The following is an 18633-nucleotide window of genomic DNA, read 5'->3' on the forward strand; positions in this document are numbered from 1 at the left end:
TCTCATTTCTTGTTTTTTACATGTATAACTTCTGATATGAACTGATCTAGATTTTCTGCTAGGAATGTCTGTTTGAAAACCAGCTGCTGATGGGTTGAAGAGTTCAGTAAGAACTATGCGCTCTGTGCAAAGACTTGCTCCTTCAACTAAGTTTGCCTGCTGAATAAACTGTCCCTTTGCTGCTTCTTTCTCATCTGCCATTTTTAAAAAAAATCAAACTTAAATAGGTAACTGAAAATTATATTAGTTGTGAGTGCTCAGCACAAAAGCAATCTCATTTGCATACATTAACATTTACCTAATTTATTTAGAATGTAGAATTTGCTTATGAGGTAGATTAGCCTACACTCTGCCTAATCCCTTAGGTATAGCCCAGTAGAGAAAGCTGAGTTCCAAGAATATTAAATCTGGGAGAGCATGTTCTCAGCATGACTTTTTGATTGCACTCCTTTCTAACATTACAATACTTCCTGTAATGCCTTTGTTGTAAAACTGCGACCTACTCCCCATTCACTTACCCCTTGCTGTACACTGTGTCTGCGCTGACTTTCTTCATCTATCTTTCTCATCAGACCAGCTCTTTACCAGTGGTGATGATTTCTAATGTCAGCCAATTGCCTAATGCTTGGGCTTCTGTTATTTGGTACAACTTGTCAACAAGTGAGCTCCAGGTACGTTTTGCATAGCCAATTATCTTTTTCACAAGTTGGGTATAAAAGCACGTAGGACTTCTCAGGCTTCTTTCCTGTGATATATCTCGATGATGATGATAATCAGCCCGGGAATGATTCAGAGAGTCCAAGAGCAGAATTCTGCTCCGAAGGATGCTCTGTCAGAAGAAAAGAAGGAGAGGGGAGGGAAGCAATTGTCTCGAGTCTTCTCCATCTTCCCTCTGCAGCTTCAAACACCAGTTTCATCCAAGCAATTTAAACAACTTTTCTTTTAGGGCAGAGGGGCTGCAGGAGAAAAGATATATATATGCCCTCTGCTAATTTGCTTCCTGAGGAACCTTCCCTGGGCCTGAGTCTCTAACTATTCCATTTACAAAATCTGCATGCATGTTTATGCCCCACATTTTCAAAATAGGTGCATTTTAATACATAGTTTGCTTATCTCTTTATGTACGTGTTCATTTATACTCATTATTACCGCATGCCCTTTTCTCTAATGTGGGTATTTTTGTAGGCTACTTTTTGACTGAAACACACCCTTTAGAGAAGTGCAAATGCTCTAATTGTCTCTTGGTTTTTCTAACTTATAAAATGAAAATATGAATATAAAGACGTTTAGAAAAAGCACACGTTCCCATATTTTAGGGCTGTAAAGAATAGCTGGTAAAGCAATTGGTTCAGTATTGCATACTTCATATCTGAAGTTAGTAAAGCAAAATAGAAATCAGTACACCCAGTACAAAAAGAACTATGGACTTAAAAGCCCACTTGCATAGAAACAAGGATATTTAGCATTTTACAGGAAAACTGAATCCTTGCTGGTCAAACCCAGCTGATTATAACTGACTTTTTGCCTCTGAAAAGACTCAATGATTTTCTCATTTCTGAAGTGCAAAACATCTCCGTATTATTTGAAACCTACTAAGATCCCTGTTTTCTTGAGGTTACTGTATATGTTCTTGACATTTTTCTTCCAGAGTCTCCAAAAAATGAAGTCCTTAAGGCTTTTAACTTTATTAAAAAGCTTTGAATTTTCACAATATTTAAAGATAATTATTATTCCTTGCATTTCTACCTCTGTCTTTGGGCCTTCAGAGTCTCCCAGCAGCTTACAGTAATACATAAAAACCGGAAGTGGGGCTAACCAAATTCTGTATTAATTTTTATTTGCAGAACTTGGCTTTCTTTAATAATCCAATCCCCGTCACTTTGAGTCAGCTCTTAGAAGTCCTGAGCTGGCAGTTTTCATCATATGTTGGCCGTGGACTGAATTCAGATCAACTTGGTATGCTGGCAGAAAAGCTAACAGGTAAGAACTGAGAACATGCTTTGCTTTGTCAGACTAATGAAGCTTGTATACAATTTCCCATCCACTGTTTGACATGGATATGAGAGTTTCAACTACAGTAGTAGAAAAGAGTCTTTGGTTTGAAGGTCCAGTTAAGAAAACAGGATTGTCTTTTTAAACAATCATGGCTTTATTTGAAAACAAGTAATTTTTTTGGAAAGCTGTCACCCTCACTTTTTGTTTCCATTATATTTTAGGGCAACAGATTACTTCCAGTGATCATCAGCTTTCATGGTCAAAGTTCTGTAAGGTATATTATTTATTTATTTATTATTTAAATGTATATATTAATGTCATGAATATACTTCACTTTCAAAAGGTTACTTTCCTACTTGTTTATGTTCATACATCACCTTGATCCTGCCGTATCACCAGACATTTCTGTAAGGTTCTTTCTATTCTTTGTCTCAAGTAAATGTAGCCGTCATGTGAGACTTCTGTAAGTAACCTTCCTGTTAAAAATGCAGTCTCCCTATTGCAAATAAAATGGCTAGTGGGACTGCCTTGTTTCACTGGTGAAAGGATGGCCATACTATTTGTAAAAAAACCCACTTGTTAAGTCTACAAAGCAAAGGAGAGCTTTTAAATGCATTAACCATGTTTTAGGGAGGGAACAGTGGAAAAGTTAAGTCTGACACTGTTTATATCTTTTCTTTTAAAAAATACTGGAAATGCCTGTAGAAAACATATTCACAAAACAGTGTGATCACTTGAGCAAAACTAGTAGAGGAATCACTGAATAGGCATTGATAGTGCATTTTTCTTGTTTCCTTCTAATTTCCTGCTTATCTAAGATGGAGCCCAGTTTCATTAACTGAACTTGGGTCTCGGAAGAATGTTATAGGACTGAGGTAAAGACTAGGATCCTGTTCCTACTGGCAGGAAAATATTGTGGATGGAATTCTGCTTGTTTGATGTTCCTGTTCTTGGAGATAAGTGGTGGGGAGGTGGCTTTCTGTCAGATTCTCAAGCCCCATGTAGGTGGCAAACCAAGGAAAGAAGAACCATGTGGACTTCAGGAAGGTGTCCTTCATGCAAGTCTGAGGTAAAAATAGAATCTTAAAAACTGTAAAAGTAAATTCCCAGCCAGAGGTAAAGTGAGTTAATTAAGACATAGACTTTTTCTTCCTACAGCTTTCACATCTGAACTGCAAATGCCTAGTTTCAAATAATGCTAGAATATAATCATTTTTATGTTAATTTTGCATAGTACATGAAACAGATTTTTATTTATTTATTTATTTCTCATATTTCTACACTGCCCATCTCGCAAGTGATTCTGGGCGGTTTACAATTTAGTTAAAATAACAAGAGATTAAAAACATAAAAACAAATACATCATAAAAATATAAATATGAAATATAAAATATATAAAATATTTAAAATTTATATAAAATATAAATTCCTCGTAGCTGCATCACAGCACCAACCACCCACGATTGGCTATCCCCCTCCCACCCCAAGCAAGGTGGCAAAGCCAAGTTTTCACTCCCTTTCAGAAGGCCAGGAGAGTGGGGGCCTGCCTCACCTCTGGGGGTAATGTGTTCCACAGGGTGGGGGCCACGGCAGAGAAAGCCCTCTTCCTGGACCCTGCCAATCAACAATCTTTCATGGACGGGGTCCGTAACATGCCCTCTGCCTGACCGGGTAGGACAGGTTGATGCAATGGGGGTGAGGCGGTCCTTCAGGTAACTTGGACCCATGCTATGTAGGGCTTTAAAGGTGATATCCAACACCTTGAATTGCTCCCGGAAGCAAACTGGCACCCAATGCAGCTTGTGCAGCAAAGTTGTTACATGTGTCATCTTTGTGGTTCCTAAAACTGATCGCACGGCTGCATTCTGGACCAGCTGTAGCTTCCGGATGCTCTTCAAGGGTAGCTCCATGTAGAGTGCATTGCAGTAGTCTATATGGGAGATGACTAGGGCATGAGTGACTGACCGGAGGACCTCCTGATCCAGGAAGGGGCATAGCTGGTGCACAACACGAAGTTGGGCAAAGGCTCCCCTGGCCACAGCTGCTACCTGTTCTTTGAGCAGGAGTTGTGAGTCCAGGAGAACCTGCAGGTTCCGTACCAGATCTGTCTGGGGCAGTGCAACCCTATCCAGAGCCAAAGATGGTAAATTCCTGGATGCTAAGGAGTCCCCAACCCACAGCCATTCCGTCTTACCAGGGTTCAGCTGAAGCCAGTTGTTCCCCCATCCAGACCCCTATAGTCTCCAGGCACTAAGAGAGGGTGGTCACAGCATCACTTACTTCACCCGGGATGGAGAAGTATAATTAGGTATCATCAGCATATTGATGATACCTCATCCCGTGGCAACGGATGATCTCACCCAGAGGTTTCATGTAGATGTTAAAAAGGAGTGGAGAGAGTACCAAACCCTGCGGCACCCCGCAAAGGAGGGGTCATGGGCCAGATCTCTCACTATCAACACCGATTGGGACCGGCCCCAGCAGAAGAAGGTGAACCAGTGCAAAACCACGCCACCCACCCCCAACTCCCTGAGCCGACCCAAAAGGATACCATGGTCAATGGTATCGAAAGCCACTGAGAGGTCAATAAGAGCAAGGATGGATGCATTGCCCCCATCCTGCTCCTGCCAGAGATCATCCAAAAGTGCAACCAATGCTGTTTCCATCCCATAACGAGGCCTGAAACCTGACTGAAAAGGGTCCAGATAATCCGTTTCATCCAGGATCCTTTGGAGCTGCAACACCACCACTTTGTCAACCACCTTCCCTAAAAAGGGGATGTGGGAGACTGGACGAAAATTGTCCAGTACGATGGGATCCAGCGATGGTTGCTTGAGGAGGGGGTGTACCAGCACCTCTTTAAAGGTTGTTGGAAGCAGTCCCTCCCTCAAGGATGAATTCACCATCGCCTGGACCCACCCACATGTCACCTCCCAAGCTGCCTTCACCAGCCAGGAGGGGCAGGGATCTAATTGGCAAGTAGTGGCATTACAGTCCGGAGGATCCTGTCTACTTCCTCGGGCCCAACAGGATCAAACTGTTCCCAGATAACCAGGTAAGTATGTTCCTCAGGTATCTCCACAGGCCATGCCCCACACTTGGCATCTAACTTAGTACGAAGCTGAGCAATTTTATCCTCCAGATGCTTGGAAGACTCCTCTGCATGGCCCTGTAAGTGGGTTACTGGACCCACCTTCACCAATAGTGATCAGGTGATCTTAAACAAGGCCGCTGGGTGGCATTCTGCGGATGCAATAAAAGTGGAGAAATATTGACATTTCGCTGCTCTTACTGCCACAAGGTAGGCCTTAATAGCGGCTCTAGCTTGTGTTCGGTCGGATTCTGTCCTTGTCTTCCTCCAGCGGCACTCTAGATGTCTCTTAATCCTCTTCAGAACCCTTAGCTCCTCTGTAAACCACGGGGAGTGTTAGGTTCAATGGGACAAGAGAGTTCACACGGGCACGATCCTGTCCAAGGCCCCAGCTGCCTCCTTATTCCAGGCGGTAGCCAGGGCCTCCACTGGACCATGCATCAGATCCTCATGTATAGCCCCAAGCTCCCTTTGGAACCTCATCGGGTCCATCAGCCACCAGGGGCAGACCAATTGAATCTCAAGGCCACCAGGGCATGGTCTGACCATGACAAAGGGGACAGATTTAACTCTCCCCTCAGATCACATTGCCACTGCTCTGATAAGAAAACCTAGTTCAGAGTGAGGCCACTGTCCCGAGGTGGGTCCCGAATAATCTGGGACAGGCCCATGGCCACCATGGTGGCCATGAACTCCCAAGCTGCCTCTGAGCATGACCCAGGGATGGTAGGTTGAAGTCCCCCAGAACCATAAGCCTGGAGAACTCAACCTCCAACCCTGAGACAGCCTCCAACAGCTCGGGCAGGGAGGCTGCTACATGGCAGGGAGGCTGGTATAGTAGCAACACTCCCAACTGCTCTTGGGAACCCAACTTCAAGAACAGGGTCTCACAACCAGCCACTTGTGGAGCAGCGCCCCTGAAGGCCACCAGACATTCCCCGATGACAACAGCCACCCCTCCTCCCCTGCCCTGGGATCTCGGCTGATGCCATACCGTAAACCCAGCTGGGCACATTTCTGAGAGGGCTATCCCCCTTCAGGGCCCAGCCAGGTCTCGGTAATACATACCAGGTCTGCCCCCTCCTCAGTGATCAAATCACATATAAGGGGGGCCTTGTTGTTAAGTGACCTGGAGTTCAAGAGCAACAGCTGAAAGCCAGGGCCTCCATGGGTCTGCTGTCCAGGGCCTGGGTCTGAGTGCAGAGGGCCAGAACATGCTACCAGTACCAAATACCAGGGGCATCTTTCCTAAAGATGGCCTGCCCTCTGACTCCCACCATAACACCCCTGCCCTGCTACCACCTGAATGGAATAGCCCACCCTAAATCCCCCAGAGCTCCTATTTCTATTTCCCACCAATCCCGCCCTCCGGGTTCCCTGGTTAGGGACCCCCCATCCAACCATACAACAACAGGCACACCAAAGAATCACAAGGTGGTGGTGAGTTTCCCAGCACTTCAGTTCCTGCTCTCAGCGCTGCGGGAACCCAACTATCACCCCCACATCTACCGTGCCCCTTTCACCGGCCTCTCTCACTAGCCGGCAGGGGGCACCCCACCCACTTCTCTTCCCTGACTCTCACACCAGGGAGGGAAGATCCCACTCATCACACTGGAGGGACCCTGGCAGGGTGCTCAACTCCTTGCTCCAGGGGGCTCACTGGCCCACTCAGGTCTTCACTTCAAGGTCCCGTCCACCATGGTGCTTGGCTCCTTATTCTGGGTCTCCCCCAAGACCACCATCCGGTAAAGTGTGTGAGGAGGGGTCTTCAGGCGCCAAACAGGCATCCCCTTTAACCTGTGTACAAATTACTAACCTGTGCTTAGGGTATAAAGAGAGCCAGTTTGGTCTAGTGGTTAAGGCAATGGACGAGAAACCAGGAGACCGAGAGTTCTAGTCCCACCTTAGGCATGAAAGCCAGCTGGGCGACCTTGGGCCAGTCCCTCTCTCAGCCCAACCCACCTCACAGGGCTGTTGTTGTGGGGAAAATAGGAAGAGGAAGGAGTATTAGGTATGTTCGCTGCCTTGAGTTATCTATAAAAATAATAAAGGCAGGATAGAAAATATATACATACATAAATAAATAAAAATGCATATGAGAAATCAGCACTATGCAACTACTTCGCAGTTAGATATGCCCATACCACCTCAAACCCATGAAAAGTAGAGCTACAAATAAATAAATAATATATCTCACTATCATTATTTTCTGTACTATGTGAAGCAACCAGTGTTTGGATGCCACCTTTAATCAACCTACTGATTATTTATCAGTGATTTCTGTTTTGGGGAATAACTACCATTTGGTCTATATTTGGATGATGCATCGACAGTAGTATTAAGGATGTGCTAGGGCCACTTCATATGTTTATATCTATGCATACATCTACAGTACATTTGGTAGTGATTAACTTAGAGTTATGTGTTTTAAATCCTACCATCTCCCAAATTTAATGAATGTTTGAAAGGTTGCCACATTTTTTTAAAAAACTGGTGTATTTGGGGGTAGGGTTTAGATATGTTTTGTTTTAGTACATTTAATATTAATCTGTGAATCAATTTGGTGTATAGCACACAAATATATTGGCCACCTAACTCCAGTAGGCTCTCACATAATATAAAAAGATAAAGGAGTTAAATATGTCAAAGATGACCAAAATCAGACAGGAACCAAAAAGAAACAGACCTATACAACCCAAAGGGGTCTTCAGTCATGTTTTCTGTTTGAAAAAATGCTAATGAAGAAAAATTCAGCTTTCTGTAGAGGTGAAGTTTCTTAGTTCCAGAGCTGGCTTGACCACTTTGGTATCTGCCAGGATTGTAGAGCCTATCAGTGATGCCTGCCTTCAGACACTCCCTCTTTAAAATGTCTTTCTTCTGTGCCATTCTTAATTCATACTGGCAGATTTGGGAGGCAAAATTTCATTGTGAACAATCTCTGATGTAGAACTTTTTAAAGGCATTATTTGAAAACCTCCAGTTGTCTAATACTGCTTCAGATAGCTGTTGCCACCATGGCCAAGAAGTAAGTCCTCAACAGCTCCCTGAAGTTCATCCCGCTATTTTTCAATTATTTGTAGATCAAAAATGTAGAAAATTAACTTTTTAAAAATCTTGATGATTAATTGAAAAATGCTTACGCATATGCAAAATGGGGCGTGGATCTCTGTTCATTTATTAGAAAAGGAGTGAACTCACTGAGCAAGTAAATAGAGAAAGCTAGTAGGAGTTTACCATGAGGTTTCGACAGAAGAAGGAGAGGGGGTAACCAGAGAATCTGAGGGATGTGGAGTCCTTGGTGGACTCTGAGCTTGGTTGTTTGCTTGCAGACATTTCATTACCCAACGATCTGGGGGATTGTTTTTGTACTGTAAGAGATGAAAAGATTATTTTCTGTATAGCTGCTGATTGCAAGTGGTGGGTTCTGTATAGCTGCTGATTGGAAGAAAACTGATTATCCAGTGAGGGTGGCTGAGTAACTGCTTCCTGCCAAGTAAACAGGTACTATAAAAAGAATATAAGGTAGCCACATTTCAGGTAGTGAACTGGAAAGCAAATAAGGATTTCTTTGCTAGGACACCTTTTTGAGTTCCTAACAGACTTTCCCTCTAAGCTTTATACTTTGCAATGGTGATCCACAGTACTTGTAGCATTTTCGTCTTTGTACCTGAAAACAACCTGGTATGTATTTGTAGGAAACACAGGTTTGCAGCAGTCCTTAGAGCAGCAAATAACCAACACTATAGCTGAAAAGAAAGAACAAACGCTTATCAGTTAAAAAGAAGGAAGCGCTATGGCAGAAACTGACAATGAAAGTAACTCCCTATAAGGAAGTTAGTCAAACAATGGAGAAAGCACAGTGGATGAGAGTAACAACCAAAAGTTAGAGCCCTAGAAGATATCCTGCACCAGTGGCACTCAGAAACTGTTTTTAGGCTTGCAGCTGAAGCAGGCTCTGAATGTTCAGGAGAAGAAAAACAGGTGCTCTGGAATGGAAGACAGGATGATAGACCTCTGAAGAACAAAAGAGGAGAATTACAATGGGTCCTCAAAGTTGTGACCTTTGCAGCATCCGTGTGGTCACATGATTGATTTGGGCGCTTGGCAAGTAGCACACATTTACGATGGTCGCAGCATCCTGCAGTCATGTGATTGCCATGTTCGACTTTCATAGCTGGCTTCTGACAAGCAAAGTCAATGGGGAAGCCAGCAGGAAGTCACAAGTCAGAGTTATATGATGTCACACTTAACAACCCACAAGGATTCACTTAATGACCTCAGTGGAACTGACATTGTAAGTAGGCGCGGTCACGTGACATTTCACTTTATAATTGTGTCACTTAGCAACAGCATTGCCAGTCCCAACTGCGGTTGGTAAGTGAGGACTACCAGTACTCATCAATGGTTCCTCATTAGATGGAAAATGGCACTGAGTGGAGTACCAGTCCTGGGTGCTTTACTCTTCAATGTTTTTATAAATGACTTGAATGATGAGTGCTTATTGGTATGTTACTTAAATATATTGCTTCATTTATACTACTTTAATTTATGTATTAGATTTCTGTGTGTACCCAATTTGTTTTATAAACAGGAACACTTGCCTGGTAAATCATTTACATTTTGGGCGTGGCTTGAAGCAATCTTGGATCTGATTAAAAAGCACATTCTTCCTCTTTGGATTGATGGGTAAGCAGCATTTTTGCAGTGAGTAAATTAGCCCTGCTGAAAGCTTTGCTTGTGCTTTTTTCCTTTTTAAGTACAATTGATATTCAGCAAAGCCATAATTACATTTCAGCGGAAGAATTAAGCAGATGCACAAACAAGGGGAGGTGACGTAGGGAGAAATTAGTTGGCTGAGAGAACATAAGTTCTGGTTCTCTTATATTTATCCAATTTGTACTTAGTGTTCCAACTGTAAGAATTGTGGTACTGTGATTGGGATCCCAAATTTGATATCTTTGATATTTTGCTGCAGAAATAATTCAGATGAAATGATATATGGCACTCAGTTCCACTACTTTTTGCTTGCACAGTCAAGGTAGAGGATAAAGACTGACCATACTAAATCAATTGCTATACGCATGTATCTTATTTTTATAGGTTTTTAACAGATGCATTGTGGATGGTGTGACCAAAATGCTTAATTGAATCATTGAAGATTGGGTCCCATAAGCGTGTGATTGGGAAGAGCCATAATTATTTATCTCCCAATTTTATTTATGTATTTTTTTAAAAGAGGTTCAGGAGATATTAAATGATGGGAAATGCAGTGGCAGGGAAGGGATATTGGGGACGGGGTTTATAGCTTCCTGGATATATATTGCTTCTTTGAAGCTTTTATTCTATCTGCAGGAAGAAGCAGATTCTCCTTCAAGTTAAATTGAATCTTGTGACTTCATGCACATATCCATGCAGGTTTTTCAGCAGCAATGGAGAAGCGGTTTTTCACTGCTTCTTCTGGGATGTTGTTGTTGTTGTTGTTGTTGTTGTTTTAACCTCCCACTGTAGCCTGCAACCCTGGAAATTTTCCCAGGTGAATTCTACAGTCCGCATAAAGTTGTAATTTCACGTCCTGTTTGCAGGTGTATTATGGGTTTTGTGAACAAAGGGAAGGAACGGGCTTTGCTGAAAGACAAGAAACCTGGAACGTTTTTACTGAGGTTTAGTGAAAGCAATTTAGGAGGGATCACGTTTACCTGGGTATCCCAGTCTGAAAATGGTAAGTTCTGTATAGCCAAAATGGATAACACTTCGCTTTATCCTGATCTTCTCTTTATGTCTCCTTAAATTCCCTTTGTGGACAGGTACAAAAGAAGGGTGCTCCTTTGATTTGTTATGCTGAATTACTGATGCTCATTTCAGTTTTGCAGCAGTTGTAGATTTCTGTGTTGTGCTTTGTCCTTTGTTTCTTTACAAAATCTGCAAACCTATCTTACTAATCTTATTATAATATATTCTTACATTAATCTCATTATAAATCTGCCCTTTTATTAACCTTCACAGGGGAAGTGAAGTTTCACTCTGTTGAACCTTACAACAAAGGCCGCTTAACTGCCCTGCCGCTGGCGGACATTTTAAGAGATTACAAAGTCATTACGACGGATGACATTCCTGAGAACCCACTGCAGTACCTTTATCCCAACATCCCCAAAGACAAAGCCTTTGGAAAGCACTACAGCTCTCAGCCTAATGAAGGTCAGAAATTATTCTGAATGTCTTCCCTTTTCTAAGGTTTCTCCTGCCCCATTCTGAAATAAAAACACTGAAGATGTGAGGGCCAAAGGTGAATGCTTTTATATGTTTTTAATTTTAAAATAAGTGATAGTTTTACAATACATCCTGCCATTTTCATTTTTTCCTAGCAGCACCAGGGACAGTTTGCAATCAAAATAGTTATAGATACGAACATACCATCTAAAACCCTATAGAACATTTTCTCTTAGGAGAGGCAATTCAGCAAAGAGTAGAAGTCTACAAAAGAGTTTTTAGCGGACAGAGACTCCAGTGAGATGCACCCCTCAGAAACGCATTACTCGTACACACAGCTTGATTGATTTTGGTGTAGCGTAAAATGTAAACCCAAGCATTGTAGTTGGTAAATGCATGATGTATGGCTTAATGTTATTTGTGAGTCAGGCCAGTATGGTTTCTTCAAAAATAAATCATGAGTTAGTGTGATGTTTGAACCGAGTAGAAGAAATATCAACAGGGTGCTATAAATCTCTTGGGAAGAGGTTCTGTCTGGTTGATATTACAGAGGAGTCCCTGTTCCCATATTCTAAATAACCCCTTTTCTGATGGTACCAGGTTCCAAAAAAGATCCACTCTGGATGATCTAGTGGATAGATAGGCTTCTGAGGGCTGTACAAGGTAGTCCTCCTTTAACGACTAAAATTGAGACTGGGATTTCAGTTGCTAAGTGAAGAGGTCATTAAGCAAATCCAACCTGATTTTATGACCTTTTTGCAGTGGTCATTAAGCGAATCACTGTGGTCGTTAAGCGAACCCATGGTTGTTAAACAAATCTTGCACTTCCCCATTGATTTTGCTTGCTAGAAGCAGGCCAGGAAGGTCAAAAATGGCAAACACATGACCATGGGATGCTGTGACGGTCATAAATGCAAACCAAATCATGATCATGAACCAAAGCGCCCAAATCGTGATCACGTGACTGTGACGATGCTGCAACAGTCATAAGTGTGAGCACCAGTTGTAAGTTGGTTTTTCTCAGCACCATCATAAGTCTGAACCGTCACTATACAAATGGTCATTAAGTGAGGACTATCTGTAAGCGTATTACTGTACCGGAATTAGGTTAAATAATAAAAGCAGTTGAAGATATAAAGTATTTGCATATACTTCTAAACTTATATTTGTAAGATAAGACCTATTTAGTCATGGGTTTACTCTCGATATAGGATTGAAGCCTTAAACTCCAAAAATCCTATAACTATGTTATTAGTGTATAGTCGTAGCAAAATTTTTAAAAAGGACAAATTATATATATGCATTTGCTAAACTGACTATCCTCAGGCTTTTGAAAATGAAAAGTTGATTCAAAAGGTAATTTTGAATGTAAGGGCAGCAGGAGAAAAGGTGACATTTTATCTTTCCCACCGTAAGGAGGAAAGCAGCTTGGGGTTGGACACTTTTGAATAGAGAAATACAGTGGGGAAAAGATTGAAACAATCCCAACCTTGCTTAACTGCATACTATGTAGCCAAAATTAATTTTTAGCTTTGCTATAACCATTATTACTTGTTAATGGGAAAATCTGGGGAAACCTGTGATCCACGTGAACAGGTATGAAAAGTCTTTTAACAAAACGTGGAAAAGAAGGAATTAATTATTTCTGCAGTATAATAATTATTGCTGAAGATTTGAATTCTGAAACAGTGAAAAGAATAGCTATCTCTATATATTATTATGTTTAATACGTAGTTAATATGCAGGGTGTCCCAGAAGTATTAGGGCAGTCAAAATTTGGCAATAAACCAGAAAATTTTTATTTTATTTAAAAAACTTAACTATGTATGTACAGGAGATGGTGGTGATGATGATGATGATGAAATATAATGAAAGCTGAATGAGAAAACTCAGCATTATAGTAAATGCTGGTTATGCAAAGAGTAGAAAGAGACTGTTGAACACCTGGTATATGGATGTAAGAAGATTGTGTGCTCCAAATATTTGAAAAAACATAATAAAGTAGCCACTTTGGTTCATTGGAATCTTAGTAAGAATTATAACTTACCAGAAATAAAGAACACTGAAAAATTGGTTGAGAACAAAGAGGTTAAAATTCTGTGGAACTTCCAGTCTCATAAACATTTAGTCCATAATTCACTAGACATGACTGTGGTTACAAGGAAACAAATAAAGATAATTGACATTGCAGTAGCTGAAATTAGAAGGGTCTCTGAGGAAAAATGAGAAAGAATGGACAAATAGGATTGAGCAAATGTAGAAAAAGAAAGTAGTAGTAGTGGTGGGTGCACCTGGCACCATGCCAAAAGATCTGAAAAAGCACTCAGACACAGTAGGAATGGACAGAATCTCATAAATTACAGCAATGAAACAGGTCATACTTTACAACAACACCTTATCTTGGGAAGGATCCGATAGTCAGAAGAAAAAAACAATCCAGTCAGAACAATCTGATAGGCTGTGTGTAAATAGTAATTATAATACTTCTGGGACACCCATAGTATAGCTTTTAACCTTTGCCTTTAAATCTCCAAATTCTTTTTGGAAGAAGAACTGGAGTTCCACAAGTTAAAAGACTGAGAAAAATAGCTTCTTCCAAGAAACCCTGAGGCTGACTCAGTGGCATCCTAATTCTTCAATTCTTGAGTTGTGGAGTGTCCAGCTTCTGATTCTGAGATGGAAGCAGAGCCATCAGCTTGTCCTTAGGAGTAAAGTATGAGTGCTAGATGAAATAGTTTCTGTGTAAGAGATCAAAAACAAAACTCTTGGGGATAAGTTTAGGCCCTCCTCATGAGTAAGAATTCTTAAAAGTCTTCTCTACAGCTGAATCTGGAGGGGCATCTGAGAGCTCAAGCTTTAGCGTAACTTCATTTCTGGAAAGCTCCTTTCTGGAGCAATGTCTGCTTTCCCGCTAGTCATACCTTATTCTTGCAATATTCCTATCGCCTTGTGTACTTTAGCCCTTACAGATATTTTGGGCCTTGTTCCTGGAACAATGTGGCCAAGACTAGCCTCTAGCTCCTACTTCTTATTCATCAATCAGCCTGAATAGAAAGCAGCTTTTACAGAACAGTCCATCCATCCTGTAATCCAGAATTGCCAACTTTTGACTGGTAATGACTTTCTGGGGACCTAGGTCAAGGTCTTTTATGCTACTTCGGATACCTAAACTTTTCAACTAGAAATACTATGGATTAAATTTAAGGATCCCTGCATTCAAAACAGCTTCTGCCTATAAACTATGGTCCCTCCCCAGCCTCCTTCACTTGCAGTAATCAGTAAAAAAAACAAAAAAACAAAAATTTGAGCTAAAACAATTTAAGCTAAATGTGTGACGTGAAGTGACATCCTCCCACATACCCAAAACCTCCTACACTTCTTGGTCTTGATCCAGGTTTAATGTGTGTAATATTTTATATTTAGTGCCAAGACCTACAGAAGGAGGAACCAAAGGTTATGTCCCTTCTGTCTTTATTCCAGTCTCCAAAATGTGAGTAATCATTCTACTTGTTTCAGTTCTTATTTCCTGAAGTACTTAATGCAGGAAACCTGGTAAACTTATTCTTTGAGATGTTAAAACTCACTGATAAATCCAAACTCTGTATTTTGAAACATTAAAAAAATAATAATAATTTGGGTGTTTGAGAGCAAGGGGATGATGGTATGAACAGACTTTAGGAAAGGCACTGCAGACATCTGAGAACTATTATGACTACTTCTGTTCCTCTTCTTGAATAAGGTGTTACAAATTATATCATGTTTCACTCACTAAGCATAATTGTCTGTTTTTTTAAGTCTGAATAATTCCACAGATCCACCTTCTCCATCGGATCTTCTTCCCATGTCACCAAGCGTTTATGCTGTTTTGAGAGAACACTTAAGCCCTACTGTAATGGAGACTGCGGTACGTTGCAGGTTTTATTTTTATTTTATTTTACTTACAAGCAGATGCTGAACAAATGAATGTTTGATTCATGAGAAATAATAAGCTACCTGAATTATCGGCACTAATTGTTATCACTGTCAGATAAAAGAATGTTGATTTGCTACAGGCTGCTATTTCTTTAGTTAGCTCTTCGATGCATTGCTAAGCCTTTGCTGCTGGGAATATCTTTATTGGAGGAACGATAGCAACATGAATACACAGAATTGTTTGACATTCATAATTGTCATCAGACTTAAAAGAGTCAGTCCATGAAGTTGAATTGCTGATAGGAACAAACCTGTCTGCAACTCTAACCTAGAAGGTCCTGGAAGGCAGGAGAAGGTGGGAAAGGGTTAGTTACAGCGCACCACATACATACACTTGGTTGGATTTATGCACAGCCTCTTGGAACATAACCTGCTCATAAGTAGAGGACTGTCAGTCCTTGGGTTATGACCACTCATTCAGTGACCATTCAAAGTTACAATGGTGCTGAACGAGGGGGACTTATGACCGGTCCTCAGAGTTCTGGCCATTGCAGCATCCCCATGGTCACGTGATTGCAATCTGGGAATTCAGTACCTAGCTCTCGATTACAACGTCGCAGTGAGCCATGGTCACGCGATCGCAATTTCTGACATTCCCTGTCATTAAAAGCAGTTGCTCCCACTGCTTTTTTGCCTTCCTGTGCTCTGTAGTGCCTACCGCATAACACCTGCCTGCATGGCACCCCCATGGCAACTTCACACACTCCATAGCGCCTGCCCACGGCACCCCCTGCCTTCTGTAGCACTTGCCCACAGCACCATCTGCCCACCTATAGCTCTCACCTGCAGCTCTCACCCACTGGCCTGCTTGCCTGGGACTCCCGCCTTTTTCCCGCTTAATGACCCACACAGTCCTAGGCAACAGCAGCAACTGGGACTGACGGGATTGCCATAAGCAAGCAATGCGGTCATGTGACATTGTGCTTTACGACTGCATCACTTAGTGAAAGAAATTCTGGTCCCAATTGTCATCGTAACCAGAGGACTAACTGACGATCACTCGTTCAGCAACTGTTTAAAGTTACAATGGGGCTGAATGAGAAGGACTTATGAGTGGTCCACGAAGTTGTGGTTGTCACAGCATCCCTGCAGTCACATGATCGTGATTTGGACACTTGGCAACCAGCTCGCAATTATGATGGTTGCAGCATCCCACAGTTATGTGCAGTTACATAAAAGCAAAGTCAGTGGGGATGTCAGCAGCAAGTCGCAAATCACTCCTATTTCCACCACTTTTTCTCCCTAGGAGCTCCTGCCTGTGGCACTTGCCCACCCTCAATAGCACCTGCCTGTGGCAACCACCAGCCCACCATAGTGCCCACCAGGCTGCTTGTCTGGGACTCCTGCCTCTTCCCACATCATGGGCATGTGAGGTCCTTGCTTAATGTTCCATGTGGTCCTTGGCTTGTGATGGCAACCAGGACTGTGGGATTGCTGTCACTAAGTGATGTGGTCACATGATGTTGCACTTTATGACTGCATTGCTTAGCGATGGAAATTCCAGCCCCAATTCTGTTGTAACCAAGGACTTCCTAATAAAACAAATGAAAATGGCATGGACATAATTATTCTTATCCCTAATCTAGTATTTTGTAGTACACGATTTTTAGACAATAACTTCCATCAAGTATTTTCTGTAGCTCTGAATAAGATTTCTACACTTATCAACTGGCAATTTGTCCCACTCTTCTTGAACAAACTGCTCTGCTTGTCTTAGGTTCCTTCTCCCAACTGTGAGTTTCAGCACTTTCCATAGATGTTCTGTTGGATTCAGAACAGAACTCTTAGCAGGCCACTTCAGAATAGTCCAACGTTTGCTTCCCAACCATTCTTCAGTTTTCTTAGATGTCTAGTTTGGATCATTATCCTGCCTGAGGACCCATGACCTGTGACTGAGACAGAGCTTTCTAACACTGGGCATTGTGTTCCACTCCAGAATGCCTTGATCATCTTCTGGTTTCCTTGTGCCCTGCTCAGATTCAAGGCACCCAGTGCTAAAGGCAGCAAAGCAACCCTGTAACATTAGAGAGCCTCCTCCATGTTTCACAGTAGGGATGGTGTTCCTTTCTTTAAAAGCATCATTTTTTCTTCTGTGAACATAGAGCTGCTGTGACTTACCAAAAAGCTCTAATTTTGTTTCATTCTCCCAGGACTGTGGCTTGTCAACATGCATTTTAGCAAACTCCTTTTTTGTGTCTGTCTTTCAAGAGTGGGTTCTTCCTGGATCTTCTACCATGGAGGCCACTTTCAGTCAGACAGCGACAGATGGTAAACTTAATATTGTTGTACTTTGATCTTGAAGGTCAGCCAGGATCTGTTCTGAGGTTTTCCTTGGTTCTTTTTCCCACCATTCAAACTATCCTTCTGTTCAAACTAGGGTCAAGTTTCCTCTTGCAGCCACATCCAGGGGGGTTGGCTACAGTCCCATGGACCTTAAACTTCTTGATAATATTGGCAGCCATGGTCACAGGAACATGAAGTTCTTTGGAGATGGTTTTGTACCCTTTCCCTCTGCCATGCTTGGCTATTACCTTCTTCCCTTCCTCCCCAGACAACTCTCTGCTTTTCTTTCTCTTGTCCATGTTCACTGTACTGCACACAATGACACCAAATGCCTATTTTTTCCATTCAAATAGGTTGAGTGACTGATAGGAGATTGAAGACAGCTGTGATACTAATTAAAGTAAATAGCCTGCTTGAGAGATCACTAAAATCCAATAATGTCTTTTAACTTCTAAGGAGTACCAATAATTATATCCATTTTCCTTTGTTGTATTATTTATAAGAATATGTTGAATCATATTGGCATTTTAATTATTTTCAAGAAGCTGTAGTACATGTTGCATTTTAAAATAAATCTATTAATTCCAACAAACCTGTATTTTGTTCTCTTGTAGTTGAATTCTCCATATGCAGCTGACTGACATTCAGATACTGAAGATTTTAAAATGCAGATAAACAGTTTGTGCGTATGAATATGTGTTTCTAAGAGAATGCTCTTAATTCCCTTGTATTGTAAATATATTTTTCCAGAAGATATACAGAATTCTCATCTTGGCTGTAACTTTTTTAATCAGTTGCTTAAACAGATATTTGATTTGGTTCAGATAATGGTTTGACATGGTCAGGGCTGCAACTAGGGTCTGTGTCACCCGGGGCAAACATGGATTCCGCGCCCATTTTGGCGCCCCCCCCAGCACTCATTTTGGCACCTCCCCAGCGCTCACTTTGGCACCCCACAAGCGCAGCGCCCGGGGTACGTGCCCCGGTTGCCCCCCCTAGTTGCGGCCCTGGACATGGCTAGAATAAACTGTGACTTCATATACTTTTCAAACTTTCATTGATATAATTAGGCTGAGTTCACACAT

At 41.8% G+C, this 18633-nt stretch overlaps 1 protein-coding gene across 1 annotated transcript in view; it reads left to right on the forward strand.

Moving 5' to 3' along the window:
- The window catches only part of STAT4 (signal transducer and activator of transcription 4), a 48370-nt gene extending 29962 nt beyond the window's left edge, over nucleotides 1-18408 (forward strand). The window contains exons 16-24 of the mRNA XM_063318055.1: nucleotides 573-671; nucleotides 1845-1980; nucleotides 2217-2269; nucleotides 9678-9772; nucleotides 10669-10805; nucleotides 11090-11281; nucleotides 14717-14783; nucleotides 15089-15197; nucleotides 18163-18408. Coding sequence (XP_063174125.1) covers nucleotides 573-671; nucleotides 1845-1980; nucleotides 2217-2269; nucleotides 9678-9772; nucleotides 10669-10805; nucleotides 11090-11281; nucleotides 14717-14783; nucleotides 15089-15197; nucleotides 18163-18189 — 915 coding nt within the window. The 3' untranslated portion in view covers nucleotides 18190-18408. The remainder of the gene's footprint in view (nucleotides 1-572; nucleotides 672-1844; nucleotides 1981-2216; nucleotides 2270-9677; nucleotides 9773-10668; nucleotides 10806-11089; nucleotides 11282-14716; nucleotides 14784-15088; nucleotides 15198-18162) is intronic.
- Nucleotides 18409-18633: the final 225 nt, after the last annotated feature.

The sequence above is a fragment of the Candoia aspera genome, chromosome 1, assembly GCF_035149785.1.
Source record: "Candoia aspera isolate rCanAsp1 chromosome 1, rCanAsp1.hap2, whole genome shotgun sequence".
NCBI classification, from domain to species: domain Eukaryota; kingdom Metazoa; phylum Chordata; class Lepidosauria; order Squamata; family Boidae; genus Candoia; species Candoia aspera.